The following is a 25,435-nucleotide window of genomic DNA, read 5'->3' on the forward strand; positions in this document are numbered from 1 at the left end:
GAAAGTGAGGGAGGAGGCAGAGGAGACTCCTGAGGGTAGAAGTGGGTTTGAAATCTCAGCTGTTTGTCTTCCTTTGATTCTAAATGTCAATGAAATGGTTATCTATTAAAATATTTCCTGCCAGTTCTGATTCTGAAAGAAATGAAATCAAGGCGCAGTGCCAGAGAGGAAGAGCTGCAGCCAGACCTACTGGGTAGGAGGCAACCAGCACATCAGTTTATTACTGCTCTACTGAGAGTGACATACATATTCAGTCCATTCCTTCTTCAGGAGAGGACCATGTACTGCACACCGAACACATTTTATAAAGCCTGTCTTCACATTACATTAACAACACAGCTGACAGGAAACACACCAGTTTTACACAGTACACAATGACTTAATCAAGTTTTCTTGTTTGTGTATGTGTACTTGTATGTGAGTGTGCATGCATGGTTCTGTACTGGAGCATGTGAGTGCAAAGTGCTACAGGTGCTCAGGCATTTGTGTGCATGCATGTGGGGGCCAGAGGAGAACTTAGGTATATTCCTCCGGCACCATCCACCTCCTTAGTCTTAGTGACCCAGCTTGCTATATATGCAGACTAGATGACTATTGAGTCCCAAGAATCCGTCTCCTGTCTCTACATGCTCAGTGCCAGGATGTCTTTCCTTTTAGTACTTAAAAAGATTTTTTCTGATCTGTGCTACTTTTAGTTATGGGAATGTGTAAGTATGTGAACTTGAGCGCAGGTGTTCACTGAAGCCAGAGGCAATGGATCCCTGGATCGCAGTTGCCAGTGGTTGTGGGTGCTGGGAACATGATTCTATCCTCTGCAAGAGCCAGTCTCTCCATGTCTGTCTTCTTTCTTGTTTGAGACAGATTCCGTTATTTAGTCTAGCCTAGTCTACAACTCACAATGCTCCTGCCTTTGCTTTCTCAGTGTGGGGATCCCAGGGATGTACTACCAAGCTTGGCTTCTAAATACCTTTTTTTTTCCCCATCCAAATCTTTCAGAATTTTAAATTGTGTGTGAAATATGTAGAAAAGATTGAGACTGAAGTAGATATTTATGTCTTGAAAATTGTTTACCTATTATTTGATTGGGTATTGGTGTCTCAGACTTTCCTGTTGATACTTCTTTGTAAACTTCTGAATTTCTCTCTTTCTTTTTTTCCTTCCTTCCTTCCTTCCTTCCTTCCTTCCTTCCTTCCTTCCTTCCTTCCTTCTTTCTTTCTTTCTTTCTTTCTTTCTTTCTTTCTTTCTTTCTTTCTTTCTTTCTTTCTTTCTTTCTTTCTTTCTTTCGTTTTAAAACATGGTCTTCCTATGCAGCTTTGGCTGTCCTGGAACTCACAGAGATCTGCTTGCCTCTGCCTCAGAAACACTGGAATTTAAGACACACACCACCACACAAGGCTTAAAGTTCTGGAATTTAAAAAAGAAAAGTGGAATTAAAAGTATAGTTTGGAGTTGAGGGTCATTTCCTATACTAATTTTTAAAAATATTTCTGGGAGTATATACAAGATTGAGAAGGATTACAGAAGACAAAGAATCCACGAGTTTGTATGAGGGAGGTTAGAGGAGGCATGAAGGGCTAGAAGAGGGAGTACAGTATTTGAAGCTATTTTAATTAACTTCTTTAAATCAATGGTTTTTGACCCATACATTCACGTAACAGTGTGAAGTTTTAGGCTCAAAACATATAGTAAATTTGAAAATCTTTCATTTTTTAGATTTATTTTAGTATTTTATGTTTATGAGTGTCTGCCTGCGTGTGTGTATGTGTACCATGTGCATGTCTGATGCCTGAGGTCAAAAGAGGGCACTGGATTCCCTAGGACTGGAGTCACAGATGGGAGTGATATCTGGGTGCTGGGATCCTCTGCTAGAGCAGTAAGCCTTCTTAACCACAGCGCCAACTCTTAAGGCCTTTATAAAGTCTGCTCTTGGTAGAAAGTACTATGAAATCACCAATCCTTTACCACCAGCCTAACAGCTGGAACACAGTGGTGCTTAAAACACATTAGCTGGACTAATATCATCTGATATGATACTTTAGTCTATGCAATGGTCTGTCAAAACGTGATTAATATACTTGTAATATTCTAGTTAGAGGCAAGGAATCAGAATTCAAGATGCTGCAAATAAAATGATAATAAATTAACTGCGTCCATTATTGAAAGGCTTCCCCAGCTCTTATTTATGCAAAGAAGCATTTTAAAATTCAGGACCCTGCCACAAGAATAATGATCCGTGATTGCTTTTGCACCTATGTATTCGTAAGTATTTCTCAGGTCCTGAGTAGAGTGAGTCCTCTTGACCTGAGATCTGTCACCATTCCAGGCCACATTTCATACCTACGTTGAGAGAAACAGGTTTTTGTTTGCTCCTTTTAGTATTTCACTTATTTATTTATTTTTTCTTTCATTGCCTCCATCCTCATTCTCTGTCAGTCTTTCATTCTTGTCTATTTCTTTCATTCAAACGAGGCCAGGTGCTTCGTTTTGTTTTATCATCTCGTTCAAAATGGTGCCACGTCACCCACGGGGCAAGAATGCAGAGAGGTGCTGTCCTTTCTGCTGCCAGCGTGGAGCCCCGCCCTCGGCTGCTCACCTGCTGGGGTGGGGGTGGAGTGGGGGATGACACCCGGGCCACTGTCACGAGCCCCGGGCCCGGTTCCCTCGGGGCGGCCTAGACCCCCTCCCCCTCCGCAGAGCTGCCCCGCCCTCCCGGATCCGGGTCTGTCGAGCGCATTGATTTGCATATTTCTACCTTTGTTCCCCGGCCGTGGCCAATCAGCGTGCGGGGAGAGGCGGGGCGGCGGGGCGGGGCGTGGGATCGGCGGAGCCGCTGCGCCCCGCAGGTTGCAGAGCGGGTGGGAGCCGCTGCGGGCGCGGCACTGCAGCCCTGAGCCTGATCTCGAACCCGAACCCCCAGCCCAGCCCCGTCCATAGGCCCAGGAGGTTAGGATCCAGCGGCTACCCGCCCAGCCCCGCCGAGGACGCCTCGACCCGCAGGCGCCCTCCAACCCACGCGCCACGATGGTGTGCGGGGGCTTCTCGTGTTCCAAGAACTGCCTGTGCGCGCTCAACCTGCTGTACACCGTGAGTACCCTGCGCCCGGTGGCACCTGCGGGGGTCGTCAGCCTCCTCCCAGCCCTGCTGAGCCCCATCCCGCCCCCTTTGCAGCCTTCCCACGCCCCGGCCTCGCCCGCGGCCCCCGCCCGGGACCCCGATCCTGCTTGTCGCAGTCTCCGCCCGTCCTTCATTGTGGCTCTCTGCAGCCCTTCACTCTGGCATCCATCCCTGCCCACTCCTCCGTCCCTCCCCGCTCTCGCATCGCTCCCCAGGATCCCATCCCCATCCCTCCAGCCGCACGCTCCCGGCTCGCCATCCCATCTGGAGCGCGATCGGAGGCTGGAGAACAGCCCGGGGCCTGGAGGGCAGTTTTGCGGGGTAGCGTGGCCTGGTATGGAGCCGGAGGCCTGTGGATGGCGCGCTTCTGGCTCAGCCCTGAGCGCTGTTGTTTGAATGGAGGCCGTCTAGAGACTTCACAGGATATCCGTGGCTTCCGAAGTTTGTTTCGTGCTTACATAAAATCTCTTTGTTGATGTTCCTGTCAGTGAGGTTCCAACCTGATGCTTTTCCCATGCCTTCCTCCTCCTCCCCCTTTATCAATATCCAAACTCCATTTCAGGCGAAGTCCTTCGGTATATAATCCTCCACCCAAGTCGTTTGTTTGTTTGTTTCTTCTCGCTGCTTGTAAGCCTGTGCCTTCCAGTCTTAACGTTGAAAGCTCGTTTCCATTTTTGATGCGTAATTCTGGCTGAACAGGAGGAAGACAAGGTGACGTCTATTGAAAATCTTCTACAGCCCAGCCTTTTCATGTACATTTGTCATTCTGTTATTTTTCTATGGCAAGCGGAGTTGTCTACATTTTATAACGGTAGAGACCAAAAAAAGATTTTAATACGATTCCATAGCTGGTCTGGAGTGGAACTGAGCTGTGGAATCTAGATCCTTCCATAACCTGTCTCCACTGTGTGGACGCAACTTCCTCTCGGCCATCTCACTCCATGTTCCCTTCTATAAATACACCTGGTGCTTGCAGCACCCACCCTGAAAACAAACCCAGCTCCCCTGCGCTAGGAGAGCCAGGCCATCTGGGCCAGCTTAAGTTACCTCCATGGGCAAGAGAGGCTGGCTGCTAGGGGTTAAGAGCAGAGACAACCGGTCATTTTACCTTTTTTTGGTGTGTGTCTGGACATGATGGCAAAGCTGTGAAAGCAGGCCGGAAATGGGCATCAATGGCGTAAGCTTTTCTGGCTGGTTCTTAGGAATCCAGACAATATGTTCACAAACGGTAGACTTGGAAGGAAGATTCTAGAACACACAGTGATATAGCTCCTTGAAATTGGAGATACATGTCAAGTTTCCTATCGAAATCCACCCGTCTCACGTGAAGCATGCTTACCATGTTGCTTATAAAGTAAATTCCCATCCGTTCTTCAACTGTTTTCTCTTATTAGCATGGATGGTCTGCTGAGAACGTCACCTTCTATTTTGTGACTTGACCCCCTCCCCCTCCAGTGATTCAGTCATCTGTTTACCTGGTTCTCCATCTTCCTGTGCCTGCGCACACGGCACAATGGCTGCTTCTGTGCTTCCTTGGCTGTCTGTATCCACCAATGTGCTATGCATTTTGAAAAACGGGAAGGTTTTCTTCAAACCGAGTACCATTGCTTTCAAGACACATTATTTCCAGCTGTATTTACAGCGTGTCATGAACGCCAGGAGAGAGAAAAGTTGACCCTAAAGGGATATGTTATGATTATTTAATATATGTCCCCCAAGCTATTGACCCCCCAAAGTGTGTTTTATTGATTTTTAACAGGTGTGCAGTAAAATTTAATTAATTGGAAATTCATGGGGCTGTAAATATGGTTAGCTTTTTAAAATCCTAGACTGTTTTAAACAAAGGGACAGTTCTTAAAATAAGCTGTTATCTGTCTGTCTCCTAAACATTGCAAATAGGTTATAATATAGTAAATAGGTTATAATATGGTAAATAGGTTATAAGGTAGCAAATGTAGCAGTTTAAGTGGGAGGTGAATGAGAGGTAAAGGTGGATGAGATTTTAAACAGGCAGAAAAATCTTCTGCAGCTATCAGTTACGTTCTGTGTTTTCACCGTCTCTCCCTGCACATTTTAAGATATTTAAAAGAATGTGGTTGCCGTCAGAGTTGAGCTCGGGCACTAGGAGGTATTTTTTTAGGACAGGAATAAGAAGATCCTTTGTAGGTTTCCTCCGGCTCTGGTAACTGCCGCGTAGGTCTGCTCAGTGCTGCAGGATTAAATATGAGGTCATTTCTCAGAGTGTTAGGACCGGGATTGCTCGTGGGAGAGGCAGGTGCAGAGGCCCCTGCCTGTGTTAGACATCATCGCTGTTGTTTTGAAGCATTTCCTGAGGAACTTGGGACTCTAGCCACAAAGCTGTGTGCATCCTCCAGTGATCGAATGAGCTTTGTCAGTATGACCAGTCTAGAAACAGAAAGCAGGTCCCTAAAACATGTTGGAAGGTACATCCCCTAATTTGTTTCGGGAATTTGGTGACCCTATGGAGGTGAATGGTGGGTTTTTGTTCTTTTCTGCCATGGTTCTTTTAACTGGGGGGATTCTCGGGTACTGGGGTAACCTTGGGTTAATGTAGTGTACGTAAACAATCTGTAAGTGTAGATGGAAAGGGGAAGCCCGAGCAGTGTGGTAAGGGAAAGGGCCACTTGCTTCAGAACTTCCTGTATTTAAGGATGACGAGTTTCTTTAGTCAACAGTGTTGGTTGTGTGCCCACTGTGTGCTGACATTAGCCTGGCCCTGCAGCAGCAAACCCAATGGGGCTGGGAAGTAGGTATGCTTGATGAAGACTGCGTTTCATTCTGCATATGATCTGGAGGACGGTACTTATTCTGCCAGGAAATTTCGTCTATCGTGTACTCCATGGGACCCATGGGAAACGAATCTAGAACCCTGTGTGAATACTTACTTGCCCTGTATGAAGAAGGCCCTCGGTGGGGACTGGAGCCCATGCGAAACGAATACAGAAGCCCTGCATGAAGACGCACTTGAAGGCTCTAGTTGGGGATAGCAAATGGTGTGTGGGAGCTTTGACACCTTAAAATTTAGGTCTGCGTTTTGAAATCTTTCTGAGTTAGGAATAAAGAAGGGGTGTTTGAATTGAGGAAATGAAGGAGTAGCTCGCAAGTCTCTTTCATATCTTCAGGGCACACATATAAATTAAAATTAGTTTGGGAAATTAATTACTTTATTTATTTATTTTGAGGCAGGGTACTGCCCATCTGGTCTTGAACTATGTAGCCCAGGCTGCCCTCAAACTTGGAATCTTCCTGCCTCAGCTTCTTTTTCGTTTCAAATTACTTAGCTGTTTATTAAATAGTTAATCAAATACGTAAGTTCCTATTTAGAATTCCAAAAGTTCAAGGGTAGGAGGGTAAGTTTTGCTTTCAGTTATGAAACAGAACTACTATTTTATATCAAATTCAAGTTACTGTCTCCAGGTTTCCTAGCAAGAACTAGAAAAGGTTTCAGATATTTAACTATGATGCCAGCCATTCAAATTTCCCACTGAAAACTGAAGTTTCAGAATCCTCTGTATCTAAAATTCCTGATGCTTCGTTTTGGCAAGTAAACTCGCCTGAACCTCACAGAAGCCCTCTCTAATGCCTCTTGTCTTCAAGGCCACTGACTCAGACTATTCAAGCCGTTGGGATTTTGACACATACGGGCTGCTCTATTAAGTCAACATGCTCCGGGAAAGTAAGAGTTCGTGTCCACAAATTAAAAACAATGATCTTTTACTTGCAAGAAAATAATGACTGAGATGTGTTGACTATAAACACAGAATTACAATTTTTAGATTATTTTCTTGTTAAATGTGTATATGTGTGCCTCGTGTATGCAAGGCAAATAGTCTGGCACCTGAGCTATATCCCTAGCTCCTGGATTTTATATTTAGCTATATTATTTAAATATGTATTTAAATATTAATATAAATGTATATTTAATATAAAAATATATTTAAATATATTTTATATTTAGAAAAGTTTTTAGTCCTCCTAATTGAGTCATTAAAATTCTGGCAAATTGTAGTTTTATAATAGTCTCAACTCTCAAGTAAATAAAAACACTATTACTTCAGCTAAGCAGAATCTCCTTATTGAAATTGCTTTTAAATGGTTATATTTCTCATTTTTCAGAATTCTGATCATTTAAAAAACTATTCTAGTTCATTTATTTTGCTTTGCTTATTTATTTATTTATTTAGAGACAAGGTCTCACTATGTAATCTTGACTGGCTTACAACTCACTATGTGGACCAGGCTAGCTTCCAACTCACAGAGATTCTCCTGCCTCTGACACCCCAGTGCTGGGATTAAAGGCTGTACCACCACACCCAGCCTCATTTTGCATTTTTGAATCAGGGTCTTGTTATGTCACTTGAGCTGTTCAAATTTAATATCTTCCTGTTTCTGCCACTGGTGCTGGTTAGTAGGCATGCACCACCACACCTGGCTCTTCAGATTACTTTGATACTTTGATGTATGATTAGGTGTGTGCAGTAGTACCCCTTTTATTCAAACCACTAAAGGTCCACGTGCTCTCTGACACGCCCCACTGAGAAGAAGCTCACATTCAGAGCGAAGTTACTTTCTCCATTAAATCGCAAAGACACGAGCACTTGACAGGAGTCAGGTGTGAGTTGGGAGAGGGGACACTAAGTCATTGCCTGCACGTGGATTGGGGCCTTGAAGCCACGGGGTCTGCAACTAAGTTTGATGTGTTCTGCTGGACTCAGTTTTCTTACCCACAGAGTTCTGTTCTTGAAGAGGAGGTTTTTTAGGTACTTTGTTTAGGCTTACACAAAGAGGATCTAAGACATTGATCCTTAGATCACAAGGACATCGGACTTCAGGCACAGGCCATTAGTCCTTGTAACAGTCTTGTTTGTGAGGTTTCTGAGAAAGGGGAGTGCAATTCTATTGTAGAATTCTGGTTAGTGATGGCAAAATTCCTGGCTGTCAGCCAGAGAGAAACGGCAATCAGAACCAGAAGATGGAGAGAGAACACTTCTTTTTTCATGGCCTTCTGCTTCCTAGCCAGTAGCGTTCTCAGAGTGGCACCAAGGGTCTTCAGAGTGAAACAGGTTACAGATGTTCACGCAGGAGCACCGAGGGTCTTCAGAGTGAAACAGGTTACAGATGTGCACGCAGGAGCACTGAGGGTCTTCAGAGTGAAACAGTTACAGATGTGCACGCAGGAGCACCGAGGGTCTTCAGAGTGAAACAGTTACAGATGTGCACGCAGGAGCACCCAGAGTAGTCATGAAGTTATTGCTGTAACAGAAGCTTGGAATAGAATGTTATCAGCCGAAGTGGAAGGAACAAATTCCGGGCCTGTTTTGAGGGTGGGGCCAAGACAATTTCTCATGGATTGAAAATGGGGTGCTAGAGAAAGAGGCAAGTGACAGATGCCTCATGGTTGTGGCCTGGTCCCCTCGCAAGATGGAATTGGATTAGCAGGACCGGAGAAGGTTCAGTATGAGACGTGGCGTCAAGGATTCTCAGACAGAGTTGTTAACGAGCCTTTGTGACCCACAGCGCTGGACGCCAAGCGAGAGGGCTACCAGGAGATACCGTCGAAGGTACCACAAGCATTGGAATGGCATTAGCCGAGTTGTGATTGGCTGAAATCAGTAAGTCAATGAAGGCAGGTGGAGAAGATCAATGGTCACTGACTGAAAAAGTGACATTGTGAGGTCGAGGTGACAAGGTGGATCCTGCAAAGGAGCCAAGAAAGGAATAGCTGGTTAAGCAGGAGGAGACAGTGATAGAGTTGAATGTTGGAGAAACCGCAGTGTCAGGGAGATGGGCTTGACCCTACGTATCAGTGGTGCTGATGAAGGAACTAAGACTAAACTGGCCGTAATTTCATGCTCTCACTACCACTCCTGGAGGATTTGGTGCTGGGGCTTGCTGTGACAGAATCTTGGTGCATGCTAGACATCTACTCGACCTACTGCTCTGTCCCCAGGCACTGGTTACTGGGTTTAACACGAGGAAGTCACTGAAAAGAGCTGTTCTCCCTGCCCCACCCCCTTTTTCTTTTTACAGTGACGACAGTGAGGACCATGTCCCCACCGTTTTTCTTTGCTCGGTGCACAGCACAGCATTAGTGGGTGAATACAGAAGTCGGCAGGGGCTGCTCTCCCGGTAACCCCACCTCTTTTTTGTAAGCGCTGCAGAGGAAAAAGGGGGTGGGATTTCGTGGGCAGCTTGATGGCATTTCAAAATAATTGACCTTGGAAAATGATTAAGTCAGGATCCCTTTTAGTTCCCTTTTGTATAGTTTCATTACAGGAGTCAAGTGCTTTGTGTTTTGTGTCTCATAAGCAAAACCCAGCGGTACTGCAGAGAACCCTACAGTACCCTACAGGTACGTGCAAGAGCAACGTTTGCATCATTTAAAGAGTTACAGTGAAGAAAGAACTGGGAGTTTGGCTTCATGCTCAATGCCTGGCTATTTAGCAATATCTGGATTATTCATGGGCTTCACATCTTCAGCCGGATGTTATATGTTATAAATACATCCGTTTCCTTGATCTTTGAAATCACAAGTTCATAGCAACATGCTTGAAGCACCTAGGGGAAGGTGTTTTGAGGCCTTTGTCTACGTATAAATCAAGTTCTGTATGGCATTGGCGGTGTACAATCCTATGCTCTCATAATAATATTTAGGTTTTTCTTGCTTGCTGCTTCATCGGAACTACTGCTTTTTGTTTATTTTGAGACAAAGTCTCACTGTGTAGCTCTGGCTGGCCTGAACTTCCTCTGTAGAGCAGGTGAATTAAAGGCCATAGAGACCTACCTGCCATTGCTTCCTGAGTGCCAGCCTGTCTGCCTGCCTTCCTTCCTTCTTTCCTTCCTTCCTTCCTTCCTTCCTTCCTTCCTTCCTTCCTTCCTTCCTTCCTTCCTTTCTTCCTTCCTCCCTCCCTCCCTCCCTCCCTCCCTCCCTCCCTCCCTCCCTCCCTCCCTCCCTCCCTCTCTTCCTTCCTTCCTTCCTTTGTATTTATTTATTTTATGTGTATGTGTGTGTGCCTGAGTGTATGTATGGGCACGCCATGTATGCAGGAGTCTGTGGAGGCCAGAATAGGGTCTCGGACTCCCTAGAACTAGAGTTCCAGATGGTTGTGAACCAGCATGTGGGTGCTGGAAATCAAACCAGAATCCTCTGGAAGAACAGCAAATGCTCTTTACCAATGAGCCATATCTCCAGCTCTACTTTTTTAATTTCTTTAATTATTATTTTTAAGTTTATTTTCATTTTATGTGTCTTGGTGTTTTGCCTGTATGCATGTCTGTGTACTATGTGCATGCCTGGTGTCTGAGGAGGAGATCGGAAGAGGGCATCAGGTCCCCTGGAACTGGAATTGCAGATGGTTCTGATCTTTCTTGCTGAGAACCAAATGGGTCCTCTGCAAGAGCAGCACGTTTTCCAGCCCCTTGTGTGTTTGTTCTGAGACAGGGCTTTGATGTGTAACCCTGGATAACTTGGAGTTCACTAGGTAGACCAGGCTGGCATCAAGTATGTGGTGCTTATCTTGCCTGTGTCTTCCAAATGCTGGGTTTACAGGTTTATATCTATCACCATGCCTGGCCATCAGAACATCCCTTTTGATTTAGAGCTAATGAGACATTTTGAATAATTTAATTGTAACATCTAATCTATTTCTGATGATCAAAAGAAGTAGCTGGCTTAGAAATATTTCTATCCTTTCTTCATCTTTACCCCTATATCTGACTCTGGGTTTTTATTAAGATTAATTAGGATTCGTGCAACACATCTTGTTCTTGAATAGGGTGGATATTTGATGGAACAATGTAATTTTATGTGTTGCATATACAAAGAATATGTAAAGACTGAAGAATAAGTATTTCCCACTACAAGGATGAGGAGCGGTGAGAACCCCTCATCTAGCAGTTTGCACTGACCACCCCTTCTGCTTTAGGCATTTAACCAAGTGCTGGGAATATAAAATCAACGTCTGCATTGACTGCAGGGCACCTGAAAGTATAGGGCTCCTTTTAAGCCTGCAAAGCCGGCTGGAGCTGGAGAGTGGTAGTTTATGACTTACTTTCAGAAGTAGTCAGACCTCTCACATCTTGGGATTTTGAGAGCATAGGAGTACAGACTTAATATTAAAATAAGATAGGCAGGATGCCAGCGTGGGAATGACCCAATCTTCCTGGCTTCAAAAAGCAATTAAACATCAATTAGTGTCTGTGTGGTTTGAGTGAGAATGGTCCCCATAGACTCATATATTTGAATGCTTAGTCCGCAGTTGGAGGAACTGTTTGGGAAGGATTAGGAGGTGTGGCCTTGTTGGAGGAGGCATGTCACTGGGGGTGGGCATTGAGGTTTCAAGAGCCCTGGCTGTTCCCCATTAGCTCTCTCTCTCTCTCTCTCTCTCTCTCTCTCTCTCTCTCTCTCTCTCTCTCTCTTTCTCTCTCTCTCTCTCTCTCTGCCTCCTACTTGCTAATAAGGATGTACGTTCTCAGCCGCAGCTCCAGGGCCATGCCTGCCTGTCTGCTGTCATGCTCCCCACCATGATGGTCATGGACTAACGCTCTGACACTGTCAGCCTTGGTAGACTCTTTTTTCTGTAAGTTGCCTTGGTCACAGTGACTCATCATAGCAATAGAAAAGTAACTATGACAGTGTCTTAGTCCATTTTCTGTTGCTGTACTAGAATATAACAGACTGGGTAATTAACAAAGAAAAAATACTCCCCACACTTTCTATAGGGTAAAAAGTCCAAGATCACGTACTGACACTTCACTATCATTATGTGGAGAAAGGTCTCCCAGGGCACAAGAGCAGAGGGTAGCTCAGGGCCCTTCCTGGTTACATAAAGCTTCTAACTCATCATTGAGGCTCTGCCTTCAGCATCACATCTAACCTGAATTGCCTTCCAAAAGCCCCCTCTCCAGTTAACGTCTGTCCCCTTGGTGCTGTTCTTTGGCCTGTGCTGTCTTGAGCTTTAGCTGAGGATGTGTCCCTTAATGGTGCACTTGGTGGCATCTGGGGATCCTCCTCTGCGGATTTGTCTAGGGGAAGCTATGCTAGATTGAGACACTTTCGTAATCCAGCTGTTGTGTGTCTTTTCCATCACAGCCCTTTTAACTTTTAAAGCTCTTTTTGTATATCAAGTTTTCTTTGTTTTAACGAGAAAACAGGAAAGGCTGGTGCTTCCTGCTCATAAAAACACCACTATCAAGGAGTTAACGGAGCCATAATCTGTTTTTATCAGCAGTCCGTCTCCCAGAGGAAGGAAACTATTTGTCATGGCTCTAAATTTACTTTCCATTACAATTGCTTTCACAAGAAAACGGTTATTATTCTTGAACAAAAGAGTCTTTGCAGTGGCTTTGTCTCACAAGGTATAGTGACAAGCCTAGATTTTTTAATTATGCAGCTACAGTTAATTTCATTTGAAGCTGTAATTTTTAGATTACTAACTTGGACTTGCAATCTCATTCTCCTTAAAACTGTAAACCAATGATAACAATTATCACTGCTGAGAAGTCATTTCATTAGTATGTGGAGAAGACTCCTTTTTTTTTTTTAAATTAAACAGTGATAATCTATCTTAGAAGTACGTTAAATATCTCTAGGTGTTATTTATAGCTTGAAAAGTTAATTGTGACTATTTGGTGGGTTTCAGTTATGATATGTTATAAACACCAATTACAAGCATATACATCATTTTCAGATCATTTAAATTAAAAGACTTTCATTTGTTTGGGGATTTCGCTTTACATTCATTCATTCATTCATTCATTCATTCATTCATTCATTCATTCATTTATTTATTTATTTATTTATTTATTTATTTATTTATTTATTTATTTATTTATTTATTTATTTATTTATATGCCAGATCTCATTACAGATGGTTGTGAGCCACCATGTGGTTGCTGGGAATTGAACTCAGGACCTTTGGAAGAGCAAGCAGTGCTCTTAATCTCTGAGCCATCTCTCCAGCCCATTATTACTATTTTTAAAGATTCATTTTTATTTTTAATTATATGTCTATGTCTATGTAGGTGTCTGAGTGTGGCTTTGTGTACACTCCTGAGAGCCCCTGGCGGTCAGAAGAAGACATTGGCTCCTCTGGGGCGGTGGTGAGCTGCCTGCTGGTGCTGGAAACCGAACCTCGGTCCCCTGAAAGAGCGGTGTTGCCTGCTGAGCCATCTCTTCAGCGTCTCTCTTCTCATTAAGATTTATTTATGTATTTTATTTTATGTGTACGAACGTTTTGTCTGCATGTGTGTATGTGTATCCACCTGTAACGTCCAGAAGAGGGCGCTGAGTCCCCTGGAACTGAGGTTACAGATGGTTGACAGCTGTCATGTGGGAACCAAGCCGGGGTCCTCTGCAAGAGCAGCAAATGCTCTTTCTTAACTGCCGAGACACCCCTCCAGCCCCTATTTTTGGGTTTTAATCAGAGAAGTTGATTAGTTCAAATGAGTTCATGGTCATGCGGTTTCACTGTTTGCAGTAATAGATGCAGAATTGGTTTTGCATTGGAGGATCGACTCTACATTCTTTTTTACTTTTGGGAGCATCCCTTACAAATGATGATTGTATTTGTGTGTTTGTGCTTGTGTGTGTGCGTGGGAGGGGACAAGGGTGGTGTCTTGGTTCACATTTCAGACTGCTCAGCTGTGACGGACTTGGAGGGCTTCATTTGTGGATTTTTGTGCTGGCAATCCAACTCAGGCCCTTAAATGTCCTAGGCAAGCACCGCCACTGAGCTGTCCCTCAGCCCTGGAAGTACTTTTTGTTGTATGTGCGTGGAGAGTCAGTAAGGTACTGCCAGGGGCCCTTGGGTGAACTTCTCTCCTTTTTTCCACAGTGGGAGTGAAGTGTAACGGGAAATGTGGATGGCATTGGACGACTCTAGATGGGGATAGACACCTGTTTGGATGAGACAGGGTGGGGCAGGATGGGCTGACTTACAGGGAAAAGTAAAGCAGAAGATTTTCCAGTTGGTGCACATATGAGAAAGTGCTATTAATGTTTCATAGTTTATTAACGAGGCATTTCATATACACAGTATATGACATGGTAGAGTCCTGTGAACGTAGCAGCTGAATCTTACAGATGCCCAGTGTTCTGCCATGACATCTCCAAGAAGTGAATGTTAGTGGAACAATCACTCTGCGGCCCGTTACCCCAGAGGAAGAGAGTGTGAGCGCTCACTCTCTCCAAATCCACACCTGGCATGTACGTGCCCGTGTGGGACATGTAAGACAACTCTTGAGCCACAGGAAATTGTGTTGCTGTTTTGTGTTTGGAAATTGACATATTTCATCAAGATTTATATAATGCTTGACTCATCTTTTGTTTTTGAAGTCTGTTGATTTCACAGGATTCATAGATTCAAACCACTTGTATTCTGTGTGTGAATACACTGGGTTTAACGGTGTCTAGTCATAGGTGTGGGGTTGAATCCGTTGATTTCCTGGTCCACACAAGGGTGCAGCAGTGTCCGTCCTGGTGTGTGTCTAGTTGGTGGACTGAGTCTTGAGGATTAATGAAAACAGAATTGCTAGGCTAGTGAGGGATTTAGGGCTCTTGCCAAGTTCTTACTCTGTCAAGTGCTCCAGGGCTTTACCCTTTTGCCTGGGGTGAATTCAGACTCCCTTGACTATGTCACTGGATTTTTGTGAATGTAGCATGTATGAGATTGTGTTTGGCCTAATATTTAGGACTTTGTTTGTTGATTGGCCTTTGGATTTTTCTCTGATTGATTTTTATTCTTAATACCTCCCAACTACCCTTAGCCAGTGCTCTGAGCTGCTGAGCCGTCTCTCTAGTCCTGCTTTGGATTTTTTATGTTCATCCCATTGGTAGTAACTTCACTTGTTTTTAATACTGTATTAATGCTTGGATTTCCTCTCTACGTGGTCATTAATTATGCACAATGACCATGGTGTCCCCTCATCTGCTTTTTATCTGCTTTTATGGGGAAATTGTGTTCCTGAAATTTGAAGGGAATTTCATGTTTTGTCATTGAGTATGAATTTTTGCTCTGGGTTTTGTTGGGTGGGTGTCCTTTATTGGGGAAATTTTGTGAGATTTACTCTTATTCTTAAAGATCAATTTGTTTGGATGGCTGTTATTTTTCCTTCTTTCAAAAAAATGCTTCTCTCTCTTTTGGCACAGTCTCTTGGAGCCCAGGCTGGACTCAAAATTGCCGTTTAGCTGAGGATGACCTTCAACCCCGATCCTCTGCTTCTGCCTCTGCAGTCGGGATGACAAGTGGGGACCACCACACCCGCGGTCTTGCTTTAGCTTAAGTTTTTCCTTCTGATTTCTATTTTTGAATTAGTTTTTTAAAATCACATTTATTTATTGTGTATGCGTGTTTGCATCACTGTGCACATGTGTGGAGGCCAGAGGACAGCATGGTGGCACTTTCTTCTCCCGAATGTTGTCCTCTGACCTCTATGTGGGTCCCAGGAATTGAACTCAGGTTGTAGCTTGGTTGAAATGCCTTTAGTCACTGAGCTGCCCTACTGTTCCTCTCCTTTATTTGATGTGATGTGTCTGGTTCCTTTTCACATCTACATCTATAAAATATGACTCCCCCATTTTGTTTATATTTCTTAAAATCCCTTTAGTTAGTTATTTTTATTTTTATTTTGGCTGTTCTGGAGCTCACTTACGTAGACCAGGCTGGTCTTGAACTCACAGCACTCTGCTTCCTGAGTGCTGGGACTAAAGGCACGTACCATCGTGCCCAGCGCTCCGTTGTTAGTTTAAATATGCCAATTTCAGCCTCAGCCCTGTTTACGTCAGGCTTCTGGGAGCTCCATTACTGTCGTGTCTTTCTCAGATTTCTTTTTTCTTAGGTGTTTTGAGAATTTTGATTGGTAACACAGCTTGTCTTTTTAAAATCCAGGACTGTTTGGGGTTGGGATTTGCACATGTCTCTCCCGTGACTCATTTTAGTTTGCTTCTCTGAGGTCTCCCTCACCCTCTGGCATTACAGCTGGTGATCAACTTTCCTCTGAACTGTTTGGCGTGTGGATTCCTGCGTGCATGGGGGAGAGTGAATTTCAACACCTAGAAGACTGGGCGTTTCATTTTCTCAGATAACTCTTGAAGATACTCAGAATCTTTGCAGTACTTCCACAGTACTTCACCTTGAGAAAATAGCTTTCTGGAGTTCCCAGCTGTGCGTGGTCTCGGTTCCACTTCCCAGTTCTGCTTGGCCTGAACCCAGAGTCTCCTTTAGACTCTGCTCTGGGCCGACCCCTGCCCCAGAAGGCTGCTCTCCACCAGTTGGGCCAGGGCAGCGAAGGCTTTCAGTTCTGCTTGCTTCTGGGGTTCTATGGGATCCCCTGTAGTTCCTGTGTGTATGTTAAAACCTTTTCCACTCGTTTGAAATACGTTTTAGCAGGAAGAATTGTTGTTTTATTTTAATTAATTAATCAGTTAATTTATAATGTGTGGATGAGTGTGGGCAAGTGCCATTGTGCTCAGAGGACTTGGGGGTTCATCTCCCTTCACCAGGACTCCCAGGGGGTCTAGGGACTACACTAAGGCTTGAGCAGCAAGAGCTTTGAAGGGCTGAGCAATCTCCCCACACCCACCCTCTAGAAAACGTTTTAAAAGTTGTGTTTACTTTTGCGTGTGTTTTGCCCGCATCTGTGCACCACACATTCGTGCTAGGTGCCCCTGTAGAAGACACAAGAGGGCACTGGGTCTCCTGGACCTGCAGTTACAGGTTATGATCTGCCCTGGGTGCCAAGAATCGAACCTGCGGCCTCTGAAGAGCAGCAAGTGCTCTGAATGGCTGAGCCATCTTGCCAGCTCATTCCCCAACACCGCCCCCCACCCCCACAGAGGCAGGGTCTTATAACAGGGTCTGGCTGTTAGTTTGGTACTTGTTACATAGTCTGGTTGGTGTTGAACTCTTGGAAATCCTCCTGCCTCAGGCTCCCAAATTCTGGCATTGCAAGTGTGGCCGTCATGTCCCTATAGGAAGAATTCACGGTAGTTCAGAACTGCCTGTGGTAAACCAGGCGGTAATACCTGCCCTCAAAGGCGCTGCATCATCTTGGGTTCTGTTGTGCCTGTAATACGCTTTCCAATCTATTCCCATTGTTCTGATCAGATAAACTTTCAAAACCACCAGAGGTTGTTTCCTGTTGGTAACCAGTTACTGCGTGCAGTGGCCTAAAACAAAGGTGTAGTCTCCGCACCAGACATCAGAAGTTGCTGCAGATCTCAGAGTCTGTTTCCTAGAACCCGATCCTTGCATTCCTTGGCATCAAACTCTTCCTCTGCCTTCACCGGCAGCAGCGTGCTGTCCCAAACCTCTCAGACTGCACCCTGCTTTCCCTCAGCCAAGGCCTTCTCTGACTCGAACCCTCCTCCTGCCTCTTGTAAGGACTCTGGGATTATTTAAGTCTTAGTCAGATAATCCAGAATAACCCTATCTTGAGATTCTCAGTTGAATCTCATCTGTAAAATCCTCTTGTCCCATCTGAAATACTCACACTGTGGGCATTGGCCTTTGGAGCTGGGCACTGTGGTGTACTCCCGTAGTCACAGAGGATTGCTTGAGTCTGGGATGGACGTAGGAGCCAGTTGGGGTACCAGGGGGACACTTCATCTCATAAAGGGAGTGCACTTTAATATACTTTCTTTTCTTTGCATTCTTTGGCTTATTGTGTTTACCTAGGGTTTGTGGTTTTTTGTTTTTAATGTATACTGTGACACACTTTGAAAAACCCTCTAACAGCAGTTACTTGTCCTCTTGTGAACGTTCATTTGTTTCTCTACTGACTTCTAGAGCAAAAGTCAGTGAATGACAGACTATGAACTAAATCCATCCCATGGTCTTTGGCATAGCATGCTAGCCAAGAATAGTTTCACAGTTTTGTTTTTTTTTAAGTCGTTCAAATGGCTACCTTAGTACAGATGCATGGTGTTTTTATTTGAGAGTTCATTACAATAAAATGATATTTATTTGATTTAACAGCTTATTTCATGTGTGTGTGCGCGCGTGCATGTGCGTGTGCGCACCCCAACACGTGTACAGTTCAGAAGACAGTTTCCAGGACTGTCTCCCTACTATGTGAGTCCTGGCAATTGAACTCAGGTTGTCCTGCCTGGCCACAGTCACCCTTGCTTGCTGAGGTGACCTGTTGGCCTGGATTCACATTCTTAAATAATCAGAAAAAAAAAAAGGAAGAAAAATACTTTGTGATACATGAAAACTCATGATCGCAGACTCCACGGTCTGAAGAGAAAGTGTTGATGGCTGAGGTGGCAGGTGCCTGTCATCTCGCCATGGCAGGAGAATCCCAATTTTGAGGCTAGCCTGAGCTACCTGGCCTCATCGCCACCATTCTAAAATCCTTCCAACAAAAACAAAGCAAAACCTAAACAACCACAAAACTCCCGAACAAAACAAAACTCCAAACCTGAGCCACATAAAACTGAAAGATGGGGGCGGTGTCAGCACAGCCCTGCTCTTCCGTGTGCTGTGTGTCCCGCGCTGCGGACAGTATTGGGACTGAGCGATTGCGCAGGGCTGTGGTCTGCACCACCAGGTCAACAGAAAACACTTGCAATTTCTGCTCTGTCGTATGTCCCGTCTTTAAGCCTTTCACTTAGTCTTTAGTTTAATACTTAAGAATATTGAGCTTTCAATATTCTTAATTTTTAAAAAAAAATCCTGTTAATAAAGTAAGGATTTGGCATGATTTCGGAAGGATTTTTTAAAGCCAGTGTGGGTGTGGAGACCAGAGGACAGCTCTTGGGGACTGGCTCTAGCCTTCCACCCTGCGGAGGTCCTGTCTCTTGTCTGTCCGATGTGGCTGTGTTGTGTATTCCGCGTCACGTGATCTGGTGGTTCCAGCTGGTTCTCTGTCTCCTGTGAGGAGTGTGGAGATTACAGCAGACACCAGTGCATCTGGAGCAGACTGGGGCGTCAGGCTTGTGTGGCAAGTGTTTTTACCAGCTGAACCATGTTCCTAGTCCAGAAGGATGCTTTTTATATTGAATGAAATGCACATTGGTGGGCTTGTCCCATGAGTTCATCTGAGTTAGTGAATGAGCCTCCCACCCAGAAGTTGGTGTTAGCAGGCAGGATGAGGAATCTGTGTCACCTTGGACACAGGCCATGGCGCCAACTATAAGAGTATTTTGTAACCATGACCAGCACTTACAGTCAGTTGATGAAGAGAATCAAGACTACCCTCCACAGTGTGGGTGGGAAGTCTTTATCTACATCCACTGAAGTTTCCGAAGGAAAAGGGTGTTCTGTTCTGTTTCCACCGTCCTGGGCCCCACAGTTTTCTGCCCAGTCAATCACAGTTGTGTAGGCGACATCTTTAAAACTTCTCTTGTGCGAGCCTCGTTTTCTTCTGATAAATAGATATAGATGCACATATTTTCTATTGGTTCTGTTTCTGGAGACCCCTAACTACAGCAGCTAGCTACTCCGCTGTGTGTGTTTGTGGACTGCTGTCTGTGCCCCACACCAAGACACAGCGGTGATGCTAAGCCAGGAAGAGGTGAGGCCCTTCCTCATACCTCCCTCAGGCGTCTGCTCTTACCGGTTGTGGCAGGAAATGTGCTCTGTTTGGATATTACAAAGTCAGAAGGCAGATCCCTTGTGAAGGGACAGAGGACTTTTTCTCAGGTCACCATTGTTTAAAATTGTGAGGTGACCCTGCGGGAGCCATGACAGAGCACTGTGAGGAGCAGTTGAGGGAGAGACTTGGCACCCGAGGGAACGTTTTCATGGCTGTCTGTGTACAGGCCACAGTGGTGACGGCCTCCAGGTCCCTGTCACCAGAGACTGATTCTGTGGTCCGACAGGTGATTTCTCTGGTCCTTATGTTTTGGCTCTTTGACCAAGATTCCAAAAAGAAAATGTTTGGGATAAAAATATAAATAGATGAACATTATTTGGCAGGTTGTTTTTGTATCTCTACATATCTTTTTTTTAAACCAGTGCATATATTTAAAAATATATTATAAAAAGATATTTAAAAAGTATCTTTTTTTTCACTAGTGCATATAAAGCATGTTTAGTATTGTTTAACACACAAACAATGATAGATATTAGCAGGAAAATTCAAATGGTAATTTATATATTTCTAAACAGTTTACCAGGCCTTTCAGTAATATGATGCTAGACAAATCTAGTTTTGAATTTTGATTTTTCCAAACTGAAAACATTTTGATTTTCCATTACACTACCGCATTACTCCAGGAGGTGATTGACCACACATGTACTAAAGGCATTCTGCTCCTCTCTGCAAACCTCCACCCTTCTCTGAAACCCGGTTAAGCTAACTATAGGCCCTGTGCGGTTTACCATTCGTTTGTTTTTTTGAGGTAATTGCAGCTTGGTGTTCTGTAATTCCTGTTGCACACAGGTGTGCTAGCTCTCGTGATGGTGTTTGACAAACTAAATAAGAGGACTGGAGTCTGACCTCATGGCTTCTTGCTCAAATGCCATTTCATTTTCAAGAGCTGACCTCTCCTACCCTGCTTGCATCTGGATGGCTTTGGTGGCCACTTGGCCCTCTCTGTTTCCTCACGTACTTGTTGTTGATGATGATTAACTTCTACAATGGTTCTGGAAACAATCTGGAGTGTTCTCCAGGGCTCGGGCCTGACAGTTCCGGGGTACCTGGAGGTAAGGACAGAGGAGTACTTGCCAATCGCTTCCTGCTCCTGCAGAGACAGATATGGGGCCAGATTGTAGTGAAGGCAGGGAAGGAGTTCGTATTCGAGAAGCACAGCTTGCCGCGGAGGGAGGATGGCTGAGCCTTTTGGGGAGTGGGAGGACGGAGGGGGCTGCAGACCAGCTGGGTTGTGAAGGAAAAGACAGATCATTTTCACATGAACAGATCCGAATCACGGACTGAGACGTGTTACTGCCTAGTTTACATGTGCTGGAACTGTGCTAGCTTACAGTTGTTCTCGAATAAGCCTTGTAATCCAGATGACCTTTGAGACTCCATGGTTGCTTTCTGGATTATTGTTAATCTTTTTAAAAAAGCATAATTGAAGGTTACATTAAACTAATTAAAACAATAGTATCCATGGAGGCTTGTGTGTTTCAGCCAGCTTTCTGTATCTATGGGTTTCACATTCATGAATTCCATCAACTGCATCAAAAATTGCTTCATAAACACAGATTTTTTTTTTCTTGTCACTATACCTCTGACAATTTGAGTAACCTTGCATAGCCTTCACATGACATTAGCTAGTCGGAGTATCCAGAGGTGGTTGGTTCGATGTTTAAAGAAGGATGTCACAAGTTATACAAATATGACAACTTTTATAGGAAACTTGAATTTGGTATATGTGGCAGGTTCTGGAACCAACACCTTGGAGACTCTGAGAGACTCCTGCCCTGGTGTGAACGTTACTAAGATGTAAACACCTGGCCAGTGCTGGCGCTGTATAATTGAACCTCTCCATCTCTCCACAGCTCGTCAGTCTGCTGCTCATTGGGATTGCTGCTTGGGGCATTGGCTTTGGGCTGATCTCCAGTCTCCGAGTGGTGGGCGTGGTCATTGCTGTGGGCATCTTCCTGTTCCTGATTGCATTGGTGGGACTGATTGGCGCCGTAAAACATCATCAGGTGTTGCTGTTTTTTGTATCCTTTTTAAAAATTGGGATTTTTACCTCAACCAGGTGAAGTTTTCACTCATTATTGATTATGTTCCAGTGGTTGCTACTAATTTAATATTATCATTAGGGAATTCATTGCCAGGAAGTAACCCTTAGGAAGACAATTTAGGAATATCTATAAGGAAAAAGCCTTATATTTAGTTATCCCTAACCCTTCCTTTATCACACCATAAAGTGCTCTATAAGTTGGGCATAATTCTGATTTTCTTTTGCAAATTCGGACTTAAATTGAACTCATTTCTTTACTTCGTGGCCTTCCTAACACATTAATCTTTGGTTGAGAATTTAACAGTGTATTCTCTAGATTTACTTTTGAGAAAGCTTATATGTGTGTCTATACCTGTTTTTTTTTTTTTCACGTTGCAGAATTTGTATTTCATTTTGGATGTGAGCTTTTCAAAATATAATTCTCCCTCTCTTTCTTTTTGAGACAGGGTCTCTGTAGACTAGGCTGATCTCAAGCTTGGTCAGTCCTCATGGGATTGCACGCGTTAACCACCATGCCTGGTGTATAAAATTATTTATATTTTTCTAAATGAATTTATAGTTACACTGTATCACTGAACTTTAGGTAACATTGTCCTAGTTTCTAGGTGAGTTGCTTAGCGTGTACTGGAAAGTTATGTCAACATTCCTGCTTTGTGCTCTTTTAGGGCATTTGCAGAGTCCCTACAGCACACATAAAGGCACTTGCTGCCAAATCTGATAACCGGAGAGAACTGACTCCTGCAGGTTGTCCTCTGCATGAACAGCGTGGCGCGTGCAGATCTACTCCTGTGTGCACCCCCCATGCCTGCCACACTCACACATATAATGAATAAGCAAGTGCAATAATAAAATAAAGTGAAATCGTCCTTAACTTGTAACTCTCAGTATATGATTATTCTCCTGCTTGTGTTCATTGTGCAGTTTTCGGTGTCTTGTGCTTGTCTAGCTCTGAATCGGGACCAACAGGTAACTAAAGTTAATTTTCTGTTTTGTTTTTGAGCCAGGGTCTCACAGTGTAGCTCTGGTTGTCCTAGAATTGTGTAGCCCAGGTTGTCCTCAAACTCACAGAGATCCACCTGCCTCTGCCTCCTGAGTGCTGGTTTCAAAAGAATGTGTCATTGTGCCCAGCTGAATGAAGATTTTATTTTATTTTTTTACTTTATTATACAACATAGCATAAATATAAAAAAGATGGGAGGAAATGACTGGAGGACAAATATTTTTTTGCCAAGAATGCCATTTTGTCCTGCTACCTGTTTTCTTGGTCCTGAGGTTAGTGGGAACGATCACAGGGGAAGTGCTATCTGGTCTTGCTAAGTTGTATCTTAAGTAAGACTTAACTCTGTGAAAACTGCTGTTGTTAGAAATGTTGCCTCTTCTTCCCCCCTGCTCTGCAGTGTCCAAAGGGTCTGTGGTTACTTTGTAGCCATTGCTCTTTTTAAACTCTTAATTTGTGGAGAAAAAAAATGGGTTTCTGTCTTGGAGCAACTGAAACTTTGTATTGTTATACTTAGAGAATTATGCCCTTGAACCAAGTACTGTTTTTAAATTGCTTGTAAAAACCCAGGACTGTTTTCTTTTCTCTCTCTCTCTCTCTCTCTCTCTCTCTCTCTCTCTCTCTCTCTCTCTCTCTCTCTCTCTCTCTCTCTCTCTCTCTCTCTCTCCTTCCTCTCTCCTTCCTTCCTTCCTTCCTTCCTTCCTTCCTTCCTTCCTTCCTTCCTTCCTTCCTTCCTTCCTTCCTTCCTTCCTTCCTTCCTTCCTTCCTTCCACAGCCCAGGGGATAAGCTTTTGAAGAGTTGCAGTAGTTTTATAGAGACTATTGATTTCATGTACACTCTGCTGCTAACTGTGGGCTCTTCATTGTTGTTGGTTGGTTTTACTTTCTGGCTCTTCAGCTCTTTTGGGGGCCCACCACCCAGCTCCCAAATAAACACACAGAGGCTTATTATTATTCATAAATGCCAGGCCTTAGCTTGGCTTGTTTCTTGCCAGCTTTTCTTAACTTAAATTATCCTGTCTACCTTTTGACTCTGGGCTTTTTCCTTTCTCTATTTCTTTATATCTTTCATTCCTTCTTATTCCATGGCTGTGTGGCTGTGTGGCTGTGTGACTGTGTGGCTGTGGCTGTGTGGCTGTGGCTGCCCCCCTTCTTTTCTCACTCCTCAGTCTCTCTTGCTTCCTTGCTCCTTGATTTTTCTTGCCTCTCTCCCGTTTATTCTCTCTGCCTGCCAGCCCCACCTATCCTTTCTCCTGCCTTGCTATTGGCTGTTCAGCTCTTTATTAGACCATCAGGTGTTTTAGACAGGCACAGTAACACAGCTTCACAGAGTTAAGGAAATGCAACATAAAGAATGCAGCACATCTTTGCATCATTAAAGCAAATGTTCCACAGTAAACGAATGCAACAGATCTTAGAATACTATCTGTAGCACTCAGCATTTGTAGTTTATGTGGGGATGATATATTTCAATGCGTCTGTGGACTGCGTTTCCTAGGGTCAGCTGCTGGAGGTTGGCTGGAACAACACGGCAAGTGCTCGGAATGATCTCCAGAGGAACTTGAACTGCTGTGGCTTCCGAAGTTACAACCCCAATGACACCTGCCCGGCTGTAAGTCCACACTATGAGTTCTTTTTTTTTCCTTGAATGTGTTACATACAGTTTAATAATGATTATCAAAGGAGAAGTGGGCTTTCTGATGCTGAATTATATTTCAAAATTGTTTGACATATGCTCCCATTATATTTTCCATATGCTCTACTGTCACATTTGCCCATTCCATGTTTAGTGAGACACACTGCATTTATTTTCTTGCCTGTAATTCTTTCTCATTCAGCTCTTTCCTGTAACAAGTTGTAAGAGGGAAATGGTCAGTCTCAGGGATCTCCGTCTTTGCAGCTTCCTAGGGAGGCAGCAGGACGAGGGTCTGTGTTCAACAGGCTCTCTTAACTGCTCTACACCCCCGAGGTAGAGGACACATGAGACCACTGTCCTCTTTCTCTTCTTCCACATCACACTTGCTCCCTCATTATGTTTGAAGTTGAGCCACTGATGGACCAGTGGGCTCCATCCTGATGTTTCCTGCCAGACTGGACCACCTAACGCCAACCCCAGTCCTGTGTAGATAGCTCAGGGCCTGCCTGGCTCATCTGGAATGTTCATGTATGTTTATATTTTGGGACAACTCCTTTTACGATCTGTCTGAGCCCTGAGTTGTATATGTCTCTTCACTGAGGCCTTTGTGAAGCTGTTTCTTTGCATGGGTCTGTATTAACTTTCCACTGTTATGTAACATGTTAACCACAAAACTCATGGCCTAAGACAATTATCTGTTTGTCATCTCATACCAGCCCAAAGCAATTTTAGCTTGTAGTTCCAGGTGACATTCTATCGTCATGGGCAAGTCACAGCTGCAGGAGCTCAAGGGAGCTGGTACTGTCACATGTGAGGACAAGGAATGCATGCAGCCTCTGTCGGTTCACATTCCCTCTTCACACGCAGCCCTGGATCCCCTGTCTAGGGAGAGTCCATCAAGGTGGTTCCTCCCACATTAAAATGTTCTTATTCATAACCTATTCAAGACAACCCCTCACGAAGCCCTGTCTTGCAGGTGAATCTAGATTTTGTCATGCTGACAGTTAACACCAGAGTCTCATGATGC

The 25,435-nt window shown here is 44.2% G+C and overlaps 1 protein-coding gene across 1 annotated transcript in view; it reads left to right on the forward strand.

Annotated features, from left to right (window-relative positions):
- Positions 1-2,794: 2,794 nt before the first annotated feature.
- The window catches only part of Tspan13 (tetraspanin 13), a 28,664-nt gene continuing 6,023 nt past the window's right edge, over positions 2,795-25,435 (forward strand). The window contains exons 1-4 of the mRNA XM_006983938.4: positions 2,795-3,084; positions 21,585-21,752; positions 22,661-22,741; positions 24,271-24,384. Of these exons, the coding sequence (XP_006984000.1) occupies positions 3,022-3,084; positions 21,585-21,752; positions 22,661-22,741; positions 24,271-24,384 (426 nt within the window). The 5' untranslated portion in view covers positions 2,795-3,021. The remainder of the gene's footprint in view (positions 3,085-21,584; positions 21,753-22,660; positions 22,742-24,270; positions 24,385-25,435) is intronic.

Source organism: Peromyscus maniculatus, chromosome 14, assembly GCF_049852395.1.
Source record: "Peromyscus maniculatus bairdii isolate BWxNUB_F1_BW_parent chromosome 14, HU_Pman_BW_mat_3.1, whole genome shotgun sequence".
NCBI classification, from domain to species: domain Eukaryota; kingdom Metazoa; phylum Chordata; class Mammalia; order Rodentia; family Cricetidae; genus Peromyscus; species Peromyscus maniculatus.